The sequence below is a fragment of the Anolis sagrei genome, chromosome 2 (assembly GCF_037176765.1).
Source record: "Anolis sagrei isolate rAnoSag1 chromosome 2, rAnoSag1.mat, whole genome shotgun sequence".
In the NCBI taxonomy this organism is placed as follows: Eukaryota; Metazoa; Chordata; class Lepidosauria; order Squamata; family Dactyloidae; genus Anolis; species Anolis sagrei.
In genome coordinates, this window is record NC_090022.1 from 67,269,998 (window position 1) to 67,289,974 (window position 19,977).

At 38.8% G+C, this 19,977-nt stretch overlaps 2 protein-coding genes across 6 annotated transcripts in view; one reads left to right on the forward strand and one right to left on the reverse strand.

The window, feature by feature from the left end:
* PFKFB4 (6-phosphofructo-2-kinase/fructose-2,6-biphosphatase 4) overlaps nucleotides 1–3,830 on the forward strand; it is a 79,240-nt gene extending 75,410 nt beyond the window's left edge. For all 3 annotated transcript variants that reach the window (XM_060765897.2, XM_060765896.2, XM_060765895.2), the window contains one exon: nucleotides 777–3,830. In XM_060765897.2, coding sequence (XP_060621880.2) covers nucleotides 777–836 — 60 coding nt within the window. In that variant the 3' untranslated portion in view covers nucleotides 837–3,830. The remainder of the gene's footprint in view (nucleotides 1–776) is intronic.
* A 3,604-nt stretch (nucleotides 3,831–7,434) lies between these two features.
* The window catches only part of PRKCD (protein kinase C delta), a 67,057-nt gene continuing 54,514 nt past the window's right edge, over nucleotides 7,435–19,977 (reverse strand). For all 3 annotated transcript variants that reach the window (XM_060765894.2, XM_060765893.2, XM_067463596.1), the window contains exons 12-18: nucleotides 19,574–19,747; nucleotides 18,039–18,130; nucleotides 16,923–16,985; nucleotides 15,449–15,587; nucleotides 12,388–12,576; nucleotides 11,132–11,260; nucleotides 7,435–8,186 (exon numbers count right to left, since the gene is read on the reverse strand). In XM_060765894.2, coding sequence (XP_060621877.1) covers nucleotides 8,028–8,186; nucleotides 11,132–11,260; nucleotides 12,388–12,576; nucleotides 15,449–15,587; nucleotides 16,923–16,985; nucleotides 18,039–18,130; nucleotides 19,574–19,747 — 945 coding nt within the window. In that variant the 3' untranslated portion in view covers nucleotides 7,435–8,027. The remainder of the gene's footprint in view (nucleotides 8,187–11,131; nucleotides 11,261–12,387; nucleotides 12,577–15,448; nucleotides 15,588–16,922; nucleotides 16,986–18,038; nucleotides 18,131–19,573; nucleotides 19,748–19,977) is intronic.

Below are 19,977 nucleotides of genomic sequence, written 5' to 3' on the forward strand. Positions count from 1 at the left end.
TAGAATCCAAATATATTGCACCTGATGGAAACTTTTTCCACCTTTCTTCAACCAGAGAACACTCTTGCTTAGATTTTTTAACAGTGAGTGGCAATACTTGTTCTCACACAATGTGATGTATTGGCAAAATGAAGTCATAGTGTCTTGTGGTCTGGTGAAAAGCTCTTGGATTATTTGAGGTTTATTGGTGGCTCAAATCTGTGATGCTTTTTCTCTTGTTCTTGTGTGCATGGACTTTAATGCTGAAGGTGAAGATGTGCTCCCTTTTGGATGTTTACAGAACTTCCAGCATATGTTGGCCATGGCCCATGGTGGTAGTTTCCAATGTATGCTGAAAAATGAACTTCTGTCTTTAAGCTAACAAAGCATAGTATGTGGGATTTGGGGCTGAAAACAAGTAGATGCAAATCCAACAGGTTGTGGTCTCTTTGATTGTCCAGTTAAACTGCTGTGGACTGCATGGTGCAGTGCAACTGAAGCCCTGTCCATATTGAAAAGTTTATTCTGGGGTGAAAGAACTTGTAACAAAGTAATGCTATATAGAACCATCAGTGTATGGATGTAGTTAGGATGAAATATTCCAATTATAGAAGTCAATGGTTTGACTTTTGGACTTGGAAGTAAGTCTCACTGAAGTGAGTGAGACTTCCTCTCAGGTAAGTCAGCACAGTCTAGTAGCCATGATTAATAGGAAGTTTCACAAATAAGGCAAAACTTTGTCCTTGAGAGTGAAAGCCCTGAAGATGTCTGACATGTTGTCTTCGTGTTCTTTTCAGAATGTATGTGTTAACCGCTCTCGGGACGAAGCTTTGAGGACTGTACCTAATCACTTGTAACTCTCCTGACTTGGTGCCAACACCGTCCCAAACTGCTGAAGCAGCTCAAAAGGAACCACTCAGGGACCTGAGAATGAAGACAGCCAAGTAACACTCAAAGGCACGCACTCCTCCTCTTTTAGACTGTGTTTTAACTACCAAGGACTTGGCATCAAAGGCTGAAGCATACCAAGTATTTATGGGATATACAATGAAAATGCTTTTAATCTATGTTGTCTTATGTTGTCCCTTGCCCGTGGATGTTAAAGGTTATGAAATTGTGTTGTTACTCAATGTAAGGGTTTGACTTCATCAAGCTTCCAAAATCTTTTCTTAAGCTATTGCTGTAGAAGACCATCTAGTCTTTCTGTATCAGTACTTTGATTATTTTATTCAAATATTATAAAATAGCCCCAAACAGAGGATATTTTTAAATAACAGAGGGCATATATAATATTTATTGTATTGTGCAAGAAAGTATATCAATTCCTTCGAGAATCCATTCCAACTTCTGTTTTGTAAATGTGTTAATCCTGTTAATATATCAGTTTTAGCAACACTTTTTAATTATTTCAGTGCTATACAATAGACTATTAAATTGCCATTTTTTGGCTGTTTACACTCCACAAATTGGAATATTGAATTTCTTTAAAAATTAAATTAAAGGCACCACTTGATATTTCATATCTTCTATAACCAAAATTTACTTTAAAGTGCACTCCTATCTTTTTCAGTTATTTTAAACCATCTCCATTAATATTTTAAAATATTTTTTTATAGAGAACATGAATATATTCCACAAGATAACACCATATTGTAAGCACTTTTTATTTAACAAAGGTCATTATACTTGTTTTTGTCTTTGAACTTTGGCTAAGCACAAAAGCAAACTACAAACAGGTACCAGTTGAGCTTATGAAAAGAAAGGCTTAAAAATAACACCACCTTACATGGAATGAAAAAGAACGCAATAAACAGCACTGTTAAGGCAAGGTTCAAGGCAAACCATGAAACAAAATGACTCCGAAGCAGTAGCGTTATTAACATTATGGGAACATGTTTTGTTTCTTAAACCAAAGTCGCATATAAAATACTGCTTCGCGTTTTTTAATTGTGGGATTGTTATTAATAATAATATGACTTGTACGGTTCTTTTGTCAGCCAAATTATATTGGCAAGATGAACTGAAAGGGATTGTTTAGATGTGTCTGTTTTACTGATATATGAAGTTTTTCCTCTCTGAAAAGCACAAGGCATGTAGAAGTCCTATAAAAATATCTCCACTTCTCAAGAAGGGCGGACCGTTGAGTACTTTCTCTCTCGAAACCTCTGCTTCCATACATCATCATTACAGAAGAGAAAGGAAACACACTGGAACATGAAGTGGTGCAGGTTTTCCAGTACTTGCATGCATAGCTCCGCGTGGGGACCCTTTCCACTACCCAGTACCCAATTCTAGTGTTATTATTCCACTTTAACCGTAATGTTGCATCCTATGGAATTGTGAAATTTGTTATTTGAGGAGGCGCTAGAACTCTGACTGAAAATACTCAATGCGCCTCCCTGAATTGCGAACCCCACAATTCCTTAGGATGTTGCCAGTGCAATCGGTGTGGAGTGATAGCACTCTAAATTGGGTAGGTGAAAGCTTCCATATGTGTTCGTTCTTGAAAAGAGGAAAGTTGTGTCCTCTGGAGTTGGAACATTTTTATTCACTTTCTATGTCAGTCACTTAACTGATTCTTGCCATGCTGTTAGCACTAGACCTACGCACAATGCACCATAAGTTTACAACCATAGCTGGGTGCTATAATAACAGCTTGCCGCTGTGTTGAGTTTCTGACTTCAGCAATATTTCGTTTTCAGCAAATAAGCCATAAAAGCAATCTCATTTCAGAAAATGGAATGATTGTGTTAAACTGTAAGTGCTTTAACTGTATTTCATCTTATCAGGTAATAGTGTTGGAATTGTGGATCCCTTGTAACTGGAGTAGATGAGGACCAGAACGTAGAGCTCTTGACCCACAGAAACATGTGGCATAAGCTATAGAACTGAGTGCTGTTCAACAATTTTCCCAAATGCAAGCTAAGGGATATGAACGATTTTTTGCAATGTAGTGGGAAGGTACAACTTTGTGTAGTAAATGCTGCACTGACAAAACAACGCTCCTTTATTTAGATGACACAATGGGCTTGTCTTCAGTGGTGGGCAAAACATTTTCTTTTAAAGTTTTCATAACCCAAAATAAGTGTTTATTTTCCTTGTTCATTTGCTTCTATGTTTCTTGTTGTGCTCTAAGATTACATGGCTAAATATTTAATGTATAGTAGATATTTTTATAATACAGACTATGATTACAGTGTGTTCTTCTATGGATGTATAAGATATCCCATCTGTTGTATGCAATTATAATTTTATGTCAATACTTGAAAATGAAAAGACTTAGGAAGCTCTGACTGGTTTTTTTTTAATTAAGCTGTGATTTTAAATGCAGAACTTAGATGTCAGTCCCTCTTTGAATCTAATAATTGGAGTTGCTTCCAAGTAAATGAGCTTAAGATTGGACTGTTCTATTTTTTATGTTTTCCTTCAGTTCCAGAGGCTATCTTTAGAAGATCTATATTTCAACAGGACTGCTGGAAATATTAAAGGAAAGGGTAAATGCAAGAAATCCTTAAATGCAAAGGATAAATGTAAGGCTTGGTTAGTAGCAGTTTCCTGTTAAGTGTATGCTTGAGGAAAAATCTGTATCTGCAACTGTATAATATGTGAAACAGCCTTTAGGGAGTACTATGAAGTCCAAGGTGTTATGAAAAGTACATGTTATAACTTCTGTATGGTGGACCCAAATGATTTTGAATGACCTTTTAGTTCAGATGCAACTGTTAAATTTATGTGCTAGTTCTGATGCAATCTTTTGCTGTTTTTGGGCCTTCAAGTTAGTATTTTAAAGGAGATGTTAATTTTATGTAGCCTAAACTCCTAAATAATAAATACTAAATTTTAAATTCTAATGTGTGTATTTAACTTCTTTCCCCATTTTGGTCTCCTTTCTGACTTAGGTTTGCAGTGCATAAACCTCAGTTCTAGCAAAAAAAAAAGAAACCAGTGAGTTCTAAATATGACCAATGTTTTGGTTGTTAGTGCCCTTCCAGCTGGTGCCGGCTTGGCCATTGCATGAACAGGATGTTCAATGTCATAAGTATCTGATTTGATCCAGCAAGGCTTCGCTAGCATGTATCACATGTGCAATTAACTCATTTTGATGTTGCTATAAGGAAGTCCTCCATTGTGCATGTGGCAGGGCTCAGGCTGCATTGCAGTAGGTGGTCTGTGGTTTGCTCTTTTTTTTACACAAGTGAATTAATTAAATAAGTGCACTTAATCGTTAATTGATTTTGACACTATTAGGAATATTCAAATGTTTCGGAACAGGTCCCTAAGTTGAAATATCATATTTACTTATTTATATGTCTACGTGCTGTGTAACTCAATGATAGTTTTGAAGTCAAAATTCCGGATTTTGATATGACCTGTGAATAAGTTGAGGGTTATTTTGGTGGAAAGGGGATAGCATCAATCCATCACATGAGCCAGATACTTCAGCTGATGCCATTTTCTTGTCCAGGCATTCAAAAAGATTGTTTGATACCCTATTTAGGCAAGGAGATTGTCTTTCTAAAAATAGAAGTTAAGGTATAGTACTACATCCTAACAAAAAGGAAGCAATGACTTTCTCTACTCCCTTGGCACTCCTTTGAGGGGAAGCACCATAAAGCCAACCCTGCCCTTTTCCCACCCAGGCATATAACAAGGCCTGAAAATGCACTGTGCCAGAGAAAGGAAGAGGGTGTTGGCACTTCTTTTAGGTTTTCCTGGGATAGGCTTAGCTCTTGCCTTTCACCACTCTACTCAGAACTTGTATTTACCCGTGGCTAAGTTGACCTGGGTTTTTTGGGTCCATTTTTTGATTAAATTATCTATGAGTTTATACAGTAAAACTTTTGTAAATAGTGGTTTGAGTGTTGGTCTGGGACAGGGCTTCCTACAACTTTTCCACTCATGACCCCTTTGTGCTTGATCATTTTTTTTCTTGCTAAACAGGCTGATTTTCCATTTTACGAAGTAGAGCTGAAACATTTTCTGCAGAATCCACTGTAAACACTGCATGCTTTTTGTAACCTTACTATTATGCAGAAGTGTTACTATTTGCTTTAGTACTCAACATTGTTCAGTTGCTCATGAAATTTGTCCTAGGCTTTAATATAATGCTCCCTAAATATTTGCAAGGAGGCCTCATTTAAACAATAAACTGGTCATACAGATGAAATAAAGAGCCCAAACTTTTATTCATCTGGATAGAGGCCACAGAGAAGGATGAACAATTTTCTGCAATACCATTTTAGGGTCTTAAATTAGAAAAATGGGATAGACTGCAATAAAGCTTACATTGCAACATGGGATGCATTAGATGATGATGTGTAATGCTTGACGTTGCCTAATGCCAACTGGTATTTTGTGAACTGGAAAATTCACATATAGCTCTTTCCTAGAAACAATTCCCTGGAAAGCTTCTGTTTTACATCAGGCCAGCTGTGAGGATCAGAGTTGTTTCTAGACTCCCATTAACTTCCCAATTGGGTGAAGTATTTGTGTAGCCAATCATCTCATAAAAGTTTTGTTAAACAAGATATGCATCATCTAGCACAGCCTGTTAAATTCTTACTATATTATGTTTCCTCTTTCTAAAAAGTTTACAAATACATCATATGTGTAGAAATGGAAAATTACACTGCAGCCTACAAAAGCATAACTCCTAGGAAGTATTGTGTTGCCTGCTTTCCCAGCCAAGGTGTCTGCTCTCGATGGCTAGAGAATAAATATTTTTAGTAACCTATGAAACCTGGCACATGGAAAGGATATGTTTTCCAGTGAGCTGTGACTTAACTATGTGAAAAACCACGTGGCTGTGTTTCAGCCACGGCAGATAGAGCTTAAGTGAGAGCCTGGACATTTCAATCAGCTTCAGTACTCAAGGATGCTCAGAATTAAACATGATATACATTGTAGGAGCCATACTTATGGAACCATCTAGCCAAGGAAAATGCTGAAACCACTTAGTTCTTCAGATGGTTTGAAACATCATTAAATACTTCTTAAAATATCAGATGTGGCTCAGAGCCCGTTTTACCATACTAAAATGTGCAATTGGCTCAGAAGGTGACTTTACTAAAATGAATGGAATAGTACATTCAGTGATCTTAAACAGAAAAGTCATACACATGATCTTGTTATGTGCCTTTAAATTGTTTCAGAGTTATGGCAACCGTGAAGCGGACATATCACTGGGTTTCTTAAGATTTATTCAGAGGAGGTTTGCCTTTGCCTTCCTCAGAGGCTGAGACTCAGTATGTGACCTGCCCAAGGCCACCCAGTGGGTTTCCACAGCTTATTAGAGATTTGAACCCAAGTTTTAAGAGTCACAGTTCAACGTTCAAAGCACTACACTGTGCCAGGTCCAGCAATGATTTCACATCTTTGTATTGTGCTGGTTTTTATGCCTGCTATCAAGTCCAGATGATTCTATTCTATGCTTCTGCCAGAAGTTACCATAGTTGTCTGGAGGACCTAGCAGATTTCTAGAAAGGACAGGTAAAGGTTTTCCCCTATTAAATCTAGTCGTGTCTGACTCTGGGGGTTGGTGCTCATCTCAATTTCTAAGCCAAAGAGCCGGTGTATCCATAGACACCTCCAAGGTTATGTGGCAGGCATGACTGCATGGAGCGCTGTTACTTTCCCGCTGGATCGGTACCTATTGATGTACTCACATTTGCATGTTTTCAAAATGCTAGGTTGCCAGAAGCTAGGGCAGAAACTCACATTGCTCCCTGGATTCAAACCTGCGACATTTCAGTCAACAAACTTAGCAGCTTGGCTGTTTAACCCAGTGTGCCACCGGGGACCTAAAAAGGATATCTCTAGGTATTTTATATTTTTATGATAACTTCTGGTGGAAGTTGTTCATTTAAATAGATATTATCCAGAGTTTTCCAAATCCATTGTAAGTTCAGGAGCATATTGTCTGTGGATACAGAGGTTGTACATAGCTAAAAATGTCCTTAGGTACATACCACTGGTTGCAATGAAAGTACAATCAGTTCTCTATTGATGCTTACTAAGAAGGAGCCCCACAAAGTGATGGAATTTGTATCTCCCTATGTCTAGAATCCTGTTGGTGGCATAGGTAAGTTACACAGCTGCATGTACACTGTGAGATCTTGCAGGAGGAGGTATCCAGTACCTCTTTGTGGGGAAGGCTACTAGGTGCAGCTACACTGCTTTGGCCAGAGATTGGCTGTAGGGTGCATTGTAACAGCCCTCATGTGCCCTTAGGATGGGAGCTGCTCTGCTTTTTCCAGGTGCATTATGGTAACTAGAGTAAACCATACAGATTGTCAATAGTCAGGAGGACAGAGATGCAGGAGATTTATGCTCTTGTCAGTTTACTGGATCTCAGCCTAAATGTGCTTCAGACCTGAATCACACTATGTGTTCTTTAGGCTATGGATCAAGTTTGGGTTGTGTGACCATGGCAGTCCAACAAGGAAATGGGACACGTTTTAAGAATTGCAATACTTTTTATGATTTTTAATGTGCATTCTTTCACAAACACTGATGAAAAACAAGAACTACTGAAAAGATTGTAAACTTGTTAGAATAAGGCCCTGCACAGCACTGCAGCAATCGATGGCACTTAGGAAATAAAAACAGCAATGTTTGAAACCCAAAATCAACTGAATAAAAATTCAAGTTATTTCATTTGATGTAAAAGAACTGGCTAGTCATTTTGTTTTATTTAAAAGAAACCTATCTCTTGCCTCATGAGCAAAATATACAGCATATACATATATATTTCCTTCTGATGCTTAGCTACACTCAAATACACCCTCTGCCCCCCACACACAATTTACATTTTCCCCACTGATGAGAAAGCCATGTACACATGATTCACAAGGACACTTAATCATGCAAGGCGAAGGATACCGCCAATTTCTAAAGAATTAACAGTGTAACGATTGGTTACTCTTCTGTGTTTCCCAGAATGAAGTCGAAGAGATGCCCGTATCCTTCAATATCCTTGCTTTTCACATGGAGAGCTGGAACGTTTTCATTCACAACTGTACCTCAAAGAGTTCTGCTGTTTGGGAGAACTATTTCTCCAGGAGCCTTTCAAACTTAGGGTTGACAAAGGAGAACCCAGCAAATGCAGACTGGTCCATAGAGTCTATTAAGTTTTTGTCGCTGTACGATAATCGAGGCTTCTCACTCAAAAATTCCCGGTCAAAGTTGCTGTAGTCGCTTGCTGACTTCTGCAAAGCAGAAAGACAACAGTAATAGTTAAAGCAGATTAATCAATATAGACCACGAATCGAGGAAATGTAATTCATAGGCCAGGAACTCCTAGGAGTAAAAAAAATGTTTGCTATTAAAAAAATATTTTGCCACAAAACGTCCTCTATGGGGCATGGGTTGCATTTCCACCACACTTTGTGCTCAAGGAGATGAATCATTGAATTGGAAGAGACCTCATGGACATCCAGTCCAACCCTCTGCCAAGAAGCAGGAAAATTGCATTCAAAGCACCCCCAACAGATGGCCATCAAGCTGCTGCTTAAAAAATGGAAATCAATTCCTTGGGAAAAAGAACTGAAAAGGAAGTGAGTTCATTCTTATGAAAAAAGGCCCCTTCTGGGTATAAAACTACAGAAGAAAGGACAAAACATGTGAAAATGTCTCACATGCCACCTAGAGTGCATTTGGAGACTTGTTCGCTTGCTTGTGTGTGGGAGCAATTGCAATGGACGAATGTGGCCTTCCAAGGGTTGTGTGTGTGTTTGGGCGGCGGGGGGGATGACGACACAGCCCTCTAGTCTTCCCTATCTGCCCACCCTAAATCTATACTATTGGCCATTACACTATTACAATTCTACTTAAACTAGCATGGCAACATGTAATGCTGGGGTCTGTTCAAGTCTTCCCTGAACAGGTAAGCTCCAGTTGTGTTGGCTTGCCATAATCTATAGCACGCATGATATAACTATACTGGGTAGGGAGTTGTAATCCCATCATATCTGTAGACCAGCAGATCTGGTGCCTTCATCCTAGCGATACTTGGATGATGGGGCCTCAAGTTCATGAAATATCATGCTGCAATAATTCCATTAATCTTTTAGATGTCACAATGCTTGGCTTTTTAAATCTAGTTAACAGAACAATCCCTCATTGGGAGGGGGGGGGGGAGGGAGACATTGCTCCACACAGGATACCATTTTCTAGCTAAGGTTGCTACCATTCCAAACTTAGGCAATCATTGGTCATAGGCAGAACAGAGGCTACTTCGCACACCATTTGGTGCAATTCCTGATTTATTTCAGGCCCCCCAAAGGTGTGAAAAGAAAGAGTTTAATATAAGAAACTTAAATAATCAAAACTCTGCAGGAAATTGTGTTTTTAGGCTGAGTCATATTAAAAGCAGTCAAAAAGCATCCAAACGATGAGTATAGAAATGTTGGAAAATAACTTCAGGAAAACAAATGTATAACAACAACCAGCAATTTTCCTCCAGCAAATCCCTATCCAGTCTTTGTGTTTATGGAGTGGTCACAAGTTTTATTTATTTCACATGATGGTATTAATAGATTTTAAAATGAAAGGAACGAGAGGTGCAAACTGATAGAGCGCCACTTTCAGCTTCCCAATTAATATGAGGTTCAGAACGTAAGTGTTGCAGTCCTTTGTTCAAAGAATGTCTCACAGTACACTAACCCCCTCTGCTTTTGCATGAACACAAGGCTCCTGTGAAAGCGGAAAAAACATGAATAAATATGCGTTCAAGGTTCATGATTTTGAGAAGTGAGATAATTCTAGAGAGAACCTATTAATCAAATCCACAAATAATACAATCTGCAAAAATGTAAACCTGCAAATGTGGAGGGTCAACTCTATTTTAAAATGCATATTTTAATAATAATATACGTTATTGTATACTGCTCTATCTCCCTGAGGGGATTCAGAGAGGATTACAGAATACACATATGGCAAATATTCAATCCAGTTATACAATCAACGAGAAAGGGAGACTGTACATAGACAGAGGCAAGGCTTCCCTCTTTTCCATCTCAGGCATCTGGAGGCTGTGCTGTACTCGGCCACCCTGTGGTGCTGTTGCTCCATTTTTCCACACCAAGGAGCCTATTGTCTTTGGACGCCTTCCTGATCAAATTGCCGGCCTGCCTTCAGGGCGCCTTTTACCTCCCTGCCAAAGCGGTACCTATTTATTTATTCACATTGCTGTTTTTGAACTGCTAGGTAAGCAGAAGTTATGGCTGATGGTGGGAGCTCAGCTCAACTTGTGGCTTGAGATATTTTAAGAGATAATGGCTTAAGCTATGTGTATTTTCAAATTTGAATGTCCAACTAAGTGTGTTTTTTCTTTCTGTCTGTCTTTTTGAAGTGCATGTCTGCCATGCAAGCTATAAAAAGTAAAGCTTCTCCCATTACATTGTTAGTCATGTCTGGCTTTGGTGGGTGGTGCTCATTTCCATTTCTAAGCCAAAGAGCCAACATTGTCCATAGACGCTTCCAAGGTCATGTGGCCAGTATGACTGCATGGAGCATTGTTACCTTCCCAGAAGCGGTACCTACTGATCTCACATTTGCATGTTTTCAAACTGCTAGGTTGGCAGAAGCTGGGGCTAACAGCGGGAGCTCACCTTGCTCTGTGGATTCGAACCACCAACTTTTTGGTCAGCAAATTCAGCAGCTCAGCAGTTTAACCCATTGCAGCAATAGGGAGCCCTATGCTTGCTATAAATCCTCTTAAATTATTTTATCTATTTTTTTGCATTTTAATAGTATTTGTTTTCATGGAGCTTATGTTTATTTATATAATTAAGTGATTTAATTATTAACTTTATTTTTTGTTTAGTAGTTTACGAGTTTACAAGTTTACCTTGCACTGTTCTTAAACAGTGTTTATCACCGAGGCATTGATTGTTTGTCTTTTTTGCCTGGAAGCTGCCCTGAGTCTCCTCAAGGAAACAGGGCGGCCTATAAATAAAGTATTATTATTATTATTATTATTATTATTGTTGTTGTTGTTGTTGTTGTTGTTGTTATGACAGAATTACACTGAAGGTGTATATATAAAACAGACATAGGTGATCCCACATATGCTACTCATAGTTCCTAGATACAACACTGGAATAAAAATGTTATCTATGGAGAAATGCAGGCAGGCTCATGGGCTACGTACCACTTTAGGTTTGAAAGGAGGATCCATCTCTCTCTTCTCTAGTGCTGTCCAATTTATGGCTTTGAAGAAATTGTGGTCCTTGATGCTTCCAATAACACCCAGTCGCTTTGTTGGTTCCCTTTCAAACAACTACAAAAGATAACAAAATAGCATATTTAAATAACAGCATGACTTGGAGCTGTCCAGGGTGATAAGAGGGTGGAATTGATTTATGCAGTGGAATCGATAGAACTTTAGTCATCTTGGCTTCTCCTGTAAGTGCTTTGTGCTCTGTGCTGGCAGGAATTTAAAAAGCCCACTATCACTGTGGCTGTAAGGAAGCAAGGCACTGGAGAAATAGGCTGTGTATGTGCCTCCCCTTTCATACTACAAAATCTTGGAAAAAGTGGAACCACAAAGCTTGAGAAGCAACAAGATTCCATGTACAGTTTCCCACTACTATCCTCTTCCTTTGGAGGAATCCCTGTGGCTGCTATTTGGGAGTACAGAGGGTTTGGGTTCAACATTTTGAGTTTAGAGTACTGCTTCGGCTGGGGAGAAAGCAATGTCAGATATATCCCACTGTCCCAAGGCAACATATGGCTCTATAATAGCAATAGATATTAGACAGGTCAATAATAATCTCAATTTTACTGAGGAGGGAGACATAGGATGCATCTACACCACACGTGTCAAACACAAGACCCATGGGCCAAATTTGGCCCACCATGCTATTTTATGTGGCCTGCGAAGCTTTCAATGCCAGGGCAACATTTGTACAGTCTTACAACTACAAACAACCCCTTGAAGGCAACCATAAGGCTGATATGGCCCTCAGTAAAAATGAGTTTGACACCTCTGATTGACACTTTAGAATTAATGTAGTCTGGCATCAATTTAATTGACATGGTTCAATGCTATGGAATCGCGGGAGTTGCAGTTTTACAAATTATTTGGTTTTTTCTGCCCAGGAATGTGGGTGCCCACCAAACTACAAGCTCCCAGGATTTCATAGCATTGAGCCATGGCAGTTAAAGCAATGTCAAACTGCATTAATTCTACAGTGTAGATGTATCCTTCATTTCTTTGAATACTCTATTTTACTAGGCTGTACTTTACAGAAATATTTGCCTAGGAAAGATGATATGCAATCTCCTCCTAAGAGGCACACTAACAATAGCTTTAGCATAATACATCAGAAGAGTGAAATGATACCTTACCATTTCCTTATCAATAAAACAAAAAAAAAATATGATGCAGTCTTGGCTGGTATGTACCTTCTCGAGAATATCCTTTGATTCCTTGGTAATCCAGCGTGGGTAATGAGGAGTGTCTACCCGGATTGACTCAAACAACTCGTCTTCATCATCACCATGATAAGGCGACTGTCCAATAAGCATCTCATACAACAAGACCCCAAACGACCACCAGTCCACAGAAAATGTGTATTTCAGTCCTTGCAGGATCTGTTGCCAACAAGAGAAAAGAAGTAAATAGAAACGGGAAGCTTTCCTACTAATTACTTATCTTCAGGAAGTATAAAAGTTTTTCAAAGTTTATGTGATGATACTTTGTCCCCTTGGTTTCACTGGCTGCACTGAGACAGCAATGAACTGTAGTTTGTGATTTCCTTCTAGGAACCTGCACGATCTCTTTAATCTTCTGGGGGGGGGGGGGGCTCTCCTCTCTCTCCCACTTCTGTTGCAAGCGCGACTTGTGGGAACGAGGGAGAAGGCCTTCTCTTTGGTGGCCCCTCGACTTTGGAACTCGCTACCCGGAGAGATTAGGCAAGCGCCCATTCTAGCAGCCTTTAGGAAAAGCCTAAAAACCTGGCTGCTCAGGTGTGCCTTTGAGGAATGAACAACAAATCCCCACACCTCGACCAGCTCAGTACAAAAATGTCCTTTGATGCACTTTATCTCATCCTTTAGTGAAATTAAACCCCATTGCTTGTCTCATCTAAATCACCCACCAGATATACTATCCTATTCATCCATCTCACCCATGGTTTTACTATTTTATCCTTTGCTATTGGCCAGCCCATTTATATTATTTCATATCTTGTTTTACCTTATTGTATTATCTGTTTTGTTTACATTTTGTTTGATGCTATTATCTGTTGTATGTATTTTATTTTGCTTTATTGTAATTGTTGGGCTTGGCCTCATGATAGCTGCCCTGAGTCCCCTTGAGGAGATTTTGGCAGGGTATAAATAAAGTTTCTTCATCATCTTCATCATCATTTAATTGTTATGGGAACAAGTTGTACAGCTATTTGGAAGCAGGAACCTTTTGCTTTAACTTAAAATGAATTGCAGCTGAGAACTATATCTGAACTCAACCTACTCCTTAATTTGGTTTTCTGGTAGTTGACATTTTTCAAAACATCACTTGGATCTTACTTTGAGAGAAAAGCAAGATATGAATTTAATACATTAATGAGCAAAGGTTATGATCCGCTGGCTTTGCACTTTATGCTGAGCTAGCATTATTCTGCTGAACTGCAGCAGAGCCAAAAGTTCCAATCTTGCAGCTGCACTGGAAGGGAGGAGATAAGGGACTAAAGCTTTCTGCAGCTCATTTAGGTAAGAATAAATGTATGACTGTGTCAAAAATAGGTGTTTCAAAGCAGCTGACATTAAGCAGAATTTATATATGATTTATAGTAATTAAACTGTGATGTTAAGATGCCAGATAAATACTGTATTGTAGATATAAGGGTAATATATATACAGATTACAATGGGCCATCAGTATCAGCTGGGGTTTGGTTCCAGGCCCAAAATCCACAGGGGTTCAATTTCCATTAGATACAACAGCATAATAAAATGGTATCCCTTATATAAAACAGTAATCAAAGAAGTGCTGGAGAGAGCCTGAGGATTTGTGAAATGGTGGGAGGCTGCTTTAGTGAAGTGAAGTGTGCCAAAATTCATGTTTGTTCTTGGGATTCCCCCCCCCCCCCCAAAGTATTTTCAAGCTATGATATGTTCAGACCAGTGGTTCCAAACCTTTTTTTTAAACCAGGATCACTTTGACCAGGGACCACTCTCCAACGTTAGTACCAAAGGGGTTACAAATCAGTTTTGGTTATTTGGGGTGCTGATTCAGAAAATTGCACTGGGCAGACCACATCAACTCTAGTTTTTGATAAGAATATATGCCAACCAATAGTCACCATCTGCTCACCCACAGAAAACCATATTTAGTAATCTAGAGTTGAAATGGTAGAAATCTTTCATGGATAGTCAGCCTCTCTCCTCCTAACATCCTTGTTGCCTTGGTACTGTAAGAGGGCTTCACTCTAGTTGCTGCATGGTTTCAAGGCGATGGTGTAGTAATGGTGAGGTTGCAGACCATATCTTTGTTTTTGCGGACCACTGGTGGTCCACGGACCACAGGTTGGGAACCACTAGTTCAGACCATGGATGCAGAACCCATGGATACATCATCATAATCCATTTTATTTATTACCCAACTCCTCTGGTGGCTCGAGGCAGGGTACAACAAAGTCAAAACATAAGAACATAGAACACATACAATAAAATACATAGCTAAAATACATCATATTAAAAACATAGAGACAACTGTAATTATCTGTGAAGTCATCTTCATTCTCATTCCCACTAGGAAAAGACTTGTCATCTGAATTGGTAACTATATGGCACACTATGTTAGAAATAGGTGGATGTGAAGTGCATGTGACTAAAAGGGGGAAAAGGTATGGATTGTAGCTTAGAATTAGATACACTGTATATTCATTCTTTAAACACCCACTTCTCCAGTAATGCGTGAAATTACCTTTGTACAATTATTATATTGAAAACTGAACAGTTTTTCCACAGTTTATGACTCACACCACATTTTATGAATGAAACTTATGAACCACCTAGATTTTAATGAATGCATGGCACTTTAAAGAATGCTGTTGATATCATTACACCTCCATATAACATTTAAAATTTCTTTTTTGGTAGAATTCCAAGAAAAAAACTCAGCTTTGGGTTGAAAAATGTTTTTGTGCACATTATTCTGGTAGAGTGCAACATCTAATTTGCTTAATAACAAACTTACTTGTACCAGAAACCTCTTGACCTGAATCCAACATGTATTTTACTTTTTTAAACCTCTGGTACACAACATGACTTTCCAAGCACTATTGGAAGAAATGATTCCAGGATTTGGATTCCAGGATTTGGATTATTTTTTCCATAGAAAGGGCAGGGAATTGTAGTGCAGCACACCAGGAGGCACTAGGTTGGGCAAGGCTGCCTTAGAAATATAGATCCATTTGTTTTATTTTATTTAGTTGTATGCTTATGCTATGCAAATTTCTTACTTCAGGTGCTAAGTAATCTGGGGTACCACAGAAGGTTGTTGCCTTGTGCTCTCCAAATACATTCTCTTTGCACATCCCAAAGTCAGCTATTTTGATGTGGCCTTCTTTATCAAGCATCACATTGTCTAGTTTGAGGTCTCTGTGTAAAGAATTAAGAAATACATAAAAAGATCACTTAAAGCAGAAGTGAGTACATACAAGCCCCATGCTGCAGTAGTACTGCAGTAGTACTAACTGTATCCACTGAAACCTCCTTTTCGGCCTCACAGGACACTTCTATTATAAACACAAAACTACATAAGTGCAAGTTCATGGGCTGGAAAAGTAGGCAGATTCTTATGCTAGGAAGGCCTGAGGCCCCTTCCTTAAATGATCAAGCAAAATTAGATTATCATGTAGATCAGGGTAAGGTAAAAGTAAAAGTTTTCCCCGACATTAAGTCTAGTTGTGTTCGATTCTGGGGGTGGTGGTGCTCATTTCCATTTCTAAGCCAAAGAGCCGGTGTTGTCTGTAGACACCTCGAAGATCATGTGGCCAGCATGACTGCATGGAGCGTTGTTATCTTCCCGCACATTGATCTACTCACATTTGCATGTTTTCGAACTGCTACGTTGGCAGAAGCTGGGGCTAACAGTGGGAGCTCAGCCCACTCCCCGGATTTGAACCACCAACCTTTTGGTCAGCAAGTTCAGCAGCTCAGCAGTTTAACCTGCTGCACCACCAGGTTATTCATGAATTATCAATCAGTGGTACATTAAATGCTTGAGCATTCAAAAGAGTATGACATCTATTACAATTGAGGCTTGCCAGGCGAAGATGACAGAGGACAATGGAAAAAGCTGGTTGCCTTAGCTAGGACACCACTCTCGTTGCTACATAATTGTGTTTCTGAATTTAAAGCCAAAAGCTTGCTCAATGGGAAAAGAAACCTGAAAGTCAATATGCCTCTAAATCTACCAATCAACTGAGTTTCCCCAGAGCAAATCTGGCCCACAGCACAGAACCCATTTTATTACAATGCAAGATGTATTCCTTTTAACTTTGAACCCTTCCATTACTTGTTATTGAAAGCAAGCACATTGTTTAGTATTTTTTACTAAGAGATCGGCCCAATGAAATACTGGCCCAAATACTATCAATCTGCTTTGCCACTAGAATGAAGACAGACATGTCTCAGTTTTGAAGCCAAATGCTTGGCAATGAGCAACGTGAAACAAAGATCCTTTTGTGTAATGTAAATAATATCTCTTTCTTCTTGTTGCCAGGGAGAAAAGAAAACCATTAGGGATTCGTCCCAAGTACTTGCTGAATTGCCTCTTTTCAACACCTCTGGAGTAAAATCAAAATGTAATAGGCAGCCGGTTCTTTTAAAATCCTCTGCTTGTAGGTTATTCACAGGACCCACCAATTCATCACCCTGACACAACTGATGCAATGTTTTACAAGACTCTTACCAAGGTCAATCAACACTCACCTATAAATAATGCCTTTGCTATGAAGAAACTGTAAGCCACACACTATTTCGGCTCCATAAAACCTGGAATAGAGTAAAAGCACTTTAAAATAGAAATGAAAACTTAAAAGTAGCAAGCCCAATGCTATTATAGTAGCTGACCTCTTTGACCTCAAATTGCTTTCAGAAATCTTTCTCTTTTCATATACATCTTTAGCAGCAGTTAGAAATAGGAGGTGTACAAGATATAAACTGAGTTAGAAAGCACTTATGATCAGTCAGTTTCCTTCCTCCCAGTGGCACAATGGATTTAACCCTTGCGCCAGCAGGATTGAAGACTGACAGGTTGGAGGTTTGAATCTGGGGAGAGTGAGGATGAGCTCCCTCTGTCAGCTCCAGCTCCCCATGCGGGGACATGAGATAAGCTGCTCACAAGGATGGTAAAACAACTAAACACCTGGGTGTCCCCTGGGCAACATCCTTGCACATGACAAATCCTCTCACACCAGAAGCGATTTGCAGCTTCTCAAGTCGCTCCTTACATGAAAAAAAAAGTTTCCTTCCAAATCCCTCTGTCCTTTTAAAAATAGGCAGTAAGTCCTTACACATTTTAGTTCCTGGAAACCATTCCCTTCATCCTATACACTTCCCTACTTTCACTCATCCCAAGCCCATCCTTTCCTAGCTCCTTTGCATTGTCGAGATGGAAACGCAAATATTTTCTCTGCTATTCAAATCCAATTTCATTTTATCAAAGAGCAAAAACTTTCTCAAACCATTTGTAAGTTCTAGGTGTTATGTTGTCTTCAAACAAGATCGACATGTACCGGGTGAGGCACTCCATCAGATATCAAAGCTTGAGTTCTTTGTTTCCAAAGAAATTAATGTAATGGGTTTTGAGAAATAGTTTTCAACTCTCAAACATGACCTGAAAGTTTGATTGTTCCCTTTAATCCCAATGCAAAAGTGAACAGCACCATAATGGTCAAATATGGAGTTGTAGTTGTTTGTTGTATGACAATGCCTTCTGCCATATTGCAGAAGTACAGTACACAGTACTTCCTTTGCAAAACACTTTAAACAAATTTTTGGATTTGAAAAGGATTACCTCCAACTCAGAACATTGCTGACACTTACGTAGCTCTGTACAGATCAAAACGGCCTTTATCCTGTATATGGAACATTAGGTCTCCGCCATTAAGGAACTCCATAACAAAGAACAGATGGTCCTATTTACAAACAGGAGAGAACACAACATTCACCAACTGATGTAACTGTTTAGAGCATTAACATGTGCTTTGAGTGAGTCCAGCTGCAAAATTTCACCCTCTAAATGGAAAATTTGACAAATGTTGTCAGGCATTTATTTGTTTACTTTTATTTATTACTTTACGCATATTTACTTCTTTCAACTACAAACACGCCACCCACATCACTTGGGATTCCTTAGAAATTAGAAATGAAACAATTCTATAGACAATATAAATAAAAGTGAAGAAATGGAAATAGCATGAACAAATAAAAATAATCTAAAGTGAGGGTTCACCACAGGAAGATAAATGCTTGCCAGAATAGGAAAGTTTAACCACTCAGTGAAAAACAAAAGGAGACAGTGAAAAGGATTTTACAGGGTAAGGTATTCCACCATTTGGACACTACCATGGAAAATATCTGTTTTTCACTTAGGGGAAAAAGCACTTAAGGGTTATAACTGCGTAGTGTGAAAGGGCCCCTGGCAAGCTGATAAAGGGCAAGGCAAATGGAAGTATGGATGGGCATAAGCAGTCAGCTCCGTCATCACCTGCAAAACAGCAGATTTTGATTTCCCAAGGAAAGAAATGTGGGGATATTTTTACATGTTGTAATGGAATATGAAACACAGTTTGTCCAAGGCAAACTACCTGTCTCTTGGTAGTGTGAGCAAAAACCACATAACATGGTAATTACCATTTTAGTTTTTTTTTTTTGTAGGACAGTTGCACTGAGTATATTTTATCAGGGGAAGTTTTATTTCCATATTTTGTGGCTACTCATGTCACTGTTAGAACAATGTAACTGCGAACTAGGACAATTACTAGTGATCAATTCACTTTTCCTGTAATTTTGAGTGTTAACTACAGCAATGGATTAGTCTGTAAGCATAAAGATACTATTTTCCTACAAAGATGTGGTAAACAAAATTTGCTTGATGAAGAAGCCTGGAACACTTTGGAAGCTTGCACGGGTTCCTCCAGGGAGAGAGGGTGGGTTATAAATAAAGTATTATTATTATTATTATTATTATTATTATTATATTTTACATTTTGGAGTTGTTGCAATAAAGCTATTGCTACTTTGTGGGTTTTGGGGCTTGTTGTATTTTTCTACATCGCCAATACGGTCACCGTGAGTTTGTTATATGAAAGATACAATGCACCCTTCCTGCATACAGAGCAAGTACTGCCCCGGAGAAGTGAGCCACTTTTAAACATGATCTTCAGACACTGCCTTCTTAAATAGCTCACTTTGGTTTGAATCTGCTGAGTGGTATCGTTGCTCATTTGAGAGTATCTTATGATCATTTCCTCTTTCCTGCCTCAGGTTCTCTGCTGTTGGTGTACTTCTCAAAAAAGCTCAGAAGTATTTTTGTTTGGCTAGTTGCACTGGAAGTAAAATAAAGGACTACATTGTACCTTTGTTTGAAAAGTGCAGTATAAATGGGTAAGAAATGGATTTTCCCATGCAAGGGCTAAGACCCGCTTTTCCACCATGGTACATTCCACGTCATCATCAATTAGCACCACATCCTTTTTCAAAGCCTTTACTGCAAAAAATTCATTCTTCCCTTTCAGTTCAGCAAGTAGTACCTATAAAAGAGAATATAACTTTGAGATACAAATAATTAGATTGAATTACATTTTTTCCAGCTGATAAAATATTGAATTTGCTCCTTTGTGATCTAACAGCTACAACATGCTGTCTGATTTTCTGATGATAAGCATACAAATATTCACTCTGTAGCCATATTGGAGTTCACATGAAACACTGAAGGGTGTTGTTATGTCTTGAAGATCACAAACAACCCAAACTTTTATGG